Source organism: Carettochelys insculpta, chromosome 18 (assembly GCF_033958435.1).
Source record: "Carettochelys insculpta isolate YL-2023 chromosome 18, ASM3395843v1, whole genome shotgun sequence".
In the NCBI taxonomy this organism is placed as follows: domain Eukaryota; kingdom Metazoa; phylum Chordata; order Testudines; family Carettochelyidae; genus Carettochelys; species Carettochelys insculpta.
Window position 1 is genome coordinate 30,744,261 of NC_134154.1, and position 6,088 is coordinate 30,750,348.

The 6,088-nt window shown below is 68.2% G+C and overlaps 1 protein-coding gene across 1 annotated transcript; it reads left to right on the top strand.

The window, feature by feature from the left end:
- The first annotated feature begins 562 nt into the window (after positions 1–562).
- CRYBA4 (crystallin beta A4) lies at positions 563–3,799 on the top strand. Its single transcript, XM_075012754.1, has 5 exons — positions 563–601; positions 1,740–1,858; positions 2,552–2,693; positions 3,211–3,353; positions 3,652–3,799. The coding sequence occupies exons 1-5, from the start codon at positions 563–565 to the stop codon at positions 3,797–3,799; spliced, it is 591 nt and encodes a 196-aa protein (XP_074868855.1).
- Positions 3,800–6,088: the final 2,289 nt, after the last annotated feature.

Genomic DNA, 6,088 nt, shown 5'->3' on the forward strand with positions numbered 1-6,088 from the left:
AGGTAAGTGCAGGGAGTGGGCGCCCTTGGCCAACGGCTGCAGCGATGCTCTTTGGCTTGGGACGGGGTTCTCCTGGGAGGCTGGGCAGGAGCTACCATCTGATGATGGGCCAAGGACTCAGTCCTGGAGTGAGGTGCCTGGGCAGGTGGAACAGGGCAGCATCGGCAGGAGCCTGGTGCTGGGTATGGCCCCCCTCCCTGCCCGGCACCCTGCAGGACGCACCAGCTGCAGAGGGTCCCTGGTCAGAGCCAGCGGGACGGAGGCGGCTCAGTGTGCCCAGCTGGCTCACAGCCATTGTGTCAGAGCTCTGCCTCTTGCTCGTGCCTGATCTCAGGCTGCCCTGGGCTGGGCGAAAGTACATGCCAGCTGTCCTGTGGACGAGGCTGTCGGGCTAGAGGCGGGGTTAGCAATGGCAAAGGGAGGCTGCAGCTCCGCGCGTGCCCTCGCCCCTCCAGCCCAGCCCCCCAGGAGACGTTCTCAGCCTGCAGCCAATGACCTCGAGCTGCGTGGAGCACACCTGACGTGCTGGGGTTTCTCATTTTCAGCTCAGGATAGAGCCACCATGAGCCAAGCCTGCACGACGTTCTCTGGCCTCTGGAAGGTACGGTCAGGCAAGGCAGGGCTGGGGGCACAGCACCCTGAGCTGCTTCGGCACTAGGACACATGCTGGCGCGGGGCGACTGGACCGGCTCCCTGGGATCTGTGCATGGTAATGCTGAAGGTTCCCCAGGCCCGTCCGTGGTGAGCCTGCGCAGACACATCTCAGGCACAGCTGGGGAGCGGGGACAGGCGGCTGGGCCAGCTCCGGGGAAGGGGCGAGAGTTTAGTCTGACGCCTGCTGCACGCCCGTGCCGCTGGACAGCAATCCTGCCTTGCCGGCACAGCCTGCCTGTCCTGCTGGCTGCTGTCCCAGGGCCCTTTCCTGGCTCCGGACCTGCCCCTGCTCCGCATGGCAGGGGCAAGGGGCGGTCGGCTTGGGGGAGTGCTCGGGGCGGTATGTCCACACCCAGGTCTGTGCCACGGCCCCTCCATCAGCAGGCTCAGGGGGGCCCCGGGAGCAGCCTATGCATGCGGAGCTGCCCTGCACCCGCATGCAGCCGGCCAGCGTAGTGTGCTCCATTGCCGTGTGGGGAGGATTCCCAGCCCACCACCCAGCCGGCAGGGCCTGCGAGCTGCTCAGCCGTGTCACCAGCAGGGCCCTTCCCACTGCAGCCAGCGCAAAGGCCGCAAGCCGGATGCCCGGGCGGGGAGCTGTGGACGTCAGGGCCTGGCTGCCTGGCTCGCTGCTCCAGAGACAGGGCAGGAGTCGCAGCCTGGCCCAGCCTTCCCCGCCTCACCTCCCGCTTCTCCCAGGAGCATCGAACTGGCCCCAGCCCTCTCCCGCGGTCCCCTCCACGTGAGCCCCCGCTGTGGGCCAGACCCTGCAAGCGCTGGCTGCGCCCGAGGAGTTCACCCCTTCCCTGCTCGGCTGCAGTCCCGGCCGCCCCCGGGGCTGAGACCAGGCTGTGGTAGGAACCGCTCCCACGCCTGCAGGGTCCTGGCCAAGGGCAGGTCCCAGCTGTAGTGTGCCCACCGCTCACAGCCCTCAGGCCGCTTTGCCGGGCCTGGCGCGCGGGGCTGGGGTTGAGCTGCAGCAGGACGACACCCATGGCAGGTGCCTGAGGAGACACCAGCTATGTGCCTGCAGCACAAGCTGCCCCGCCTGGAGCCAGCGCCCGATGCCGGCTGTGCTCCCCCAGATTGTGGTGTGGGACGAGGAGCGCTTCCAAGGTGGGCGGCAGGAGTTCACCACCGGGTGCTACGACGTCAGCGCCAGCGGCTTCCAGACCGTCCGGTCCGCCAAGGTCGAGAGTGGCGCGTGAGTCCTGGCACAGCCCTGCCTTGCCCTGCCCTGCGCCCCCTCCCTGGCACCCCCATCGCTGCCTGGAGAACGCTGCCTGGGGGGGCTGGGACAGCCCTGCCCTGCGCCCCCTCCCTGGCACCCCCATCGCTGCCTGGAGAACGCTGCCTGGGGGGGGGCTGGGACAGCCCTGCCCTGCCCTGCCCTGCGCCCCCTCCCTGGCACCCCCATCGCTGCCTGGAGAACGCTGCCTGGGGGGGCAGGATCCCGCGACACTGGGACTAACAATCCCCTGTTGTCTCTGGAGATGCTGGGCCCCTCCTTGAGACACTGCTCTTCCTGGAGGGCTGTAAATGCAGTCCCGGGGCTGCCAGCCCTACTGGCTGCACAGAGCAGCCCCCAGCCCCACGGAGCACTCATGGGCTGGCACATGCACCACCTCTGGGTCAGTGGCCAGTGAGAAGCTGCCATGGGCCAGGCGTCCTGTGCTGAGCCCTGTCTGCCCCACAGGCTAGTGGGTGCAGTGGGCTGGGGGGTGGCCAGCAGACCCCTGACCCGGTGCAGAAGCAGGGAGCCCCCCTGCAGGCAGAGCTGCCATCCCAGCTCCGGTCAGCAGCCCTGGCCCTGGCTTAATGCGGCCGTCGCCTTAGCACCCCTAGCCGGGAACGGCCCCCGGCTCGCCAGCCCACCCCGCTCTGGCTGTCCCCGCAGGTGGGCAGGCTTCGAGCACGTGGGCTTCCAGGGGCAGCAGTTCGTTCTGGAGCGAGGCGAGTACCCTTGCTGGGAGGCCTGGAGTGGCAGCCACGCCTACCACGTGCAGCAGCTGAGCTCCTTCCGCCCCATCGCCTGCGCCGTGAGTCCGGCTGGCTGGGCCCTCTGCCTCCCCCGCGCCCCGCTCCAGCATGGCTGGCTCTGCAGAGCTGCCAGCTGACCAGGCAAGCCCGGCCCAGCTGCCAGCCACCCCCACGTCTGTGAGGGACGCTGCACGGGACTGGCCCGGGAAGGGCCGCAGTGGCTGGGCGCTGCCTGCGGGAGAGAGCTGGTCAGGGTGTGCGGAGGGGCCCGAGAGAGGAGCGCTCGTCAGCATCACCCTGTGCGCACGCCAGGCTGCAAGGCCCAGCAGCGGGGCCACAGAGCACAGCCTGGCACCCCGGGACTTCTGCCACCCCTGCTCCCTGAGGCCTCTCGCTGTCCCAGGCCCCAGTTAACCGGGGTACTTTGTGGGTGTCCCCGCAGCTGCTCTGAGCCTGGCTCCCGGCAGCAGCAGCCCCGTTCCCCTGGCTCAGCCGTGGGTGGGTGGAGTGGGCAGGCCCCGCGAGGGGCCTGGCAGAGCCCTCGGCTCACGGGCCGTCTGTGTCCCTTGGCTGCAGAGTCACCGGGACAGCAAGCTGACGATCTTCGAGGGGGAGAGCTTCCTGGGGCGGAAAGGGGAGCTGAGCGATGACTACCCCTCGCTGCCGGCCATGGGCTGGGGCAGCAGCGCCGTCAGCTCCATGCGGGCTCGCTCTGGCGCGTGAGTACCTCTCGGGGGAGGTGGAGCTGAGCCCTGCACCCACCCGGCCACCACCCCCGACCCGGCACAGTACAGCAGCAGCACACCCCAGCATGGAGCTGCCAGCCCAGCTCTAGGTGCCCTGGCTGCTTCCCAGGCGCGACGGCCCATGAGAACCGGCTGAGGGCCAAGGGCCGCGGGAGTTCAGACCCTGCCATGTACTGTGCCTGGGGGCCCATATGTCTGCCCGACACTGGCCCTGCTCCCTGGCATTGGGTCTGGCTCCCTGGCAATGGCTTCTCCTGTGCTTCTTCCGCAGCTGGGTCTGCTCCCAGTTCCCTGGGTACCGGGGCTTCCAGTACATCCTGGAGAGCGACCGGCACGCGGGCGCCTACAAGCACGTCCGGGAATGGGGCTCCCACGCCCAGACCCCCCAGGTTCAGGCCATCCGGAGGATCCAGCAGTGAGTGCTGCCAGCCGGCAGGGTGCTGGGCCCACTCAGCCGCGCTCCAAACAAAGCTCAATAAAGGTGCGCTTGTCTAACCCAGCCAGGTCCAGGGTGTGAGCTGGGGAGACCGGGCAATGGCTCAGCCTGACTGGGTCTCCGTTCCTGCCTCCAGCTGCCTGACATGTCAGCCAGAGAACAGCAGGTTCCCCGGGGGCCACCTTAACCCAGGCAGCCAGAGCAGCAGGCCCTGGAGGGCTGGTTGCTGGTGGGCAGGAATGCAGAGCTCACCAGCCAGGCATCCCAGCAGAGCTCACCAGCAGACACCCCACTGCCTACTGCCCTGGCCCAGGGTGCCCCAAGGCAGAATGCAGCCCTGCTGGGCAGCCCTGCAGCGCTGCCAGGCTGTGGTGTGGGGCACTGAAGGGAGGCTGGGGCTGGTGGGTATTCCAGTGAGCTGCAGGGCCAAACGGGAGCCTGCTGTCGGGAGCCCTGGACCCTCCCAGAGCAATTCTCCCGGTACCCGTGACAGAGGCTCTGGTCATAGGCAGCCGCCAGCCCTGTGAGTAGGCACGGACCCTGGTCTGATACACACAGCAAACGAGGAGAAGCCAGCGCCAGCCCTCGCCCTGCTCGGGCGCACGGCGGTCGTGGGAAGCCCAGCAGGCCCTGAACGGAGAGCACCAGCGTGGAGCCAAGTGCCCACCGCTAGTCTGGGCTCTGGCACAGCCCCACCCGGAGACAAGGGTGTGTATTTACTGCTGGTCGCCTCACAAGGGGGCTGGGGCCAGGAGGGACTCCCCGCTGGAGCCCTGAACCTGGCAGCTCCCTTCAGAAGGGCGACCCCTGTATGGGGTCCCCACTTGGCCTCCAGAGGTGGAGGCACCACACCCCAGGGGTCTTTGGAACAGCACCCCTAGAGCAGGCACCAGGCCTAGGGTAGAGCCTGTCCAGCTCTGCCAGCACAGCCTCCGTGGGGACTGCAGGGCCATGTGGAACTAGCGATGGGCCAAGCGACAGAGCCAGGCCTTCCACATCCCCCCCAGGGCGTGCTCCAGTTCAGCCCCACCCAGGTCCAAACTCGGCTCTGCAGCCAAAGCCTCGTGCAGGCGCTGCTGGAGCAGGGCCCAGCCCCACAGGCGTGAGCCAGCCTCTCCCGGCCTGGAATCCCGGGCCGGGGTGCCGTGACCGGGCTGAGAGCCGCTGCGGGGCGTGGGACCCCCACACACCCTGTCTCCTTGCACAGCAGCTTCTCCCCAGCTGTTCCTGTGATGGGGCCAGGGTGACACCACGTGGACACTAATGAAACTAGCTCCAGCCACACGAGCGAGCCGCGCTGTCCGTGGATCCGGGGCCCTGGCCGAGAGACGCCAAGGCCGGCGTGCGGTTCAGGGACCTTGACCTGTGCTTTGCCCACTCTAACAGTAACACAGCAACGAGCGCTCTGCCAGCCTCCAGCACCGCTCACCGCCAGGGCCCAGCACCGTGCAGACGTCCGCCGTGCGCTGTTGGGGCCCAGCACCACCCTGCACAGCACAGTGCTCGGTTGGGGGGCTGGCCCATGGCACTGGGGATCTTAGGCTGGCTCACAGCTGTGCAGCGCTAACGGCCGGAGCGTGGCCTGTCTGCCCAGGAGGTGAAGGAGGGAAGTCTTGGAAGCAGCCACGTCACCAACTGCCACCAGTCTGGCTTTCTTCCCCGTCCGGGGAGGGCAGCGTTCTGCAGGGCAGGGAAAGCCCATCTCGGGCCCGCTAAGCGTTGCCCCCCGCGTGGGGCGCTTTCCTGCCCGTGCGCAGAATGCATGGCGTGGTGTGCAGCGAGGCACGTGGGAACGGGCGTCGCCAGGGGAAACACGGCCCCAGCTGCGGGCGCTCGGCTAACCAGCTGGGCGGCGTTTGAGCCTCTCCTGCGTGGCTGCACATGCGCATAGGTTACAGGGAACGTGGGACAGCGTGGCTGCCGTTTGGGTCTGGGGATCAGCTCCCCTGTAGCCCCCGCTCTGGCCCTAACTCCCTGCCTCCCCGCTGCTGTGGTGGCCTTGTGCAGTGGGTCAGCAAACACCTTGGACAGCAGCTGTGCCGTGGTGCTGGGGAGACCCCTCTCTGGCAATGGACTGCTGGCTGCTTAAGGAGAGTGGCTGGGCCTCCCCTGGACACAAAAAAGGCTCCTGCGCCTGCCACCTCCAACCCACAAGTGGCTCCAGTCCTGCCCCTCACAAGCCCACAGTCCCATGCCTGCTCCCTGGCCCTTCAGTCCTGCTGGGGCCAGGCCACAGCCGGCTGTTCCCCCTTTCCTTGTGGGGCTGGAACCC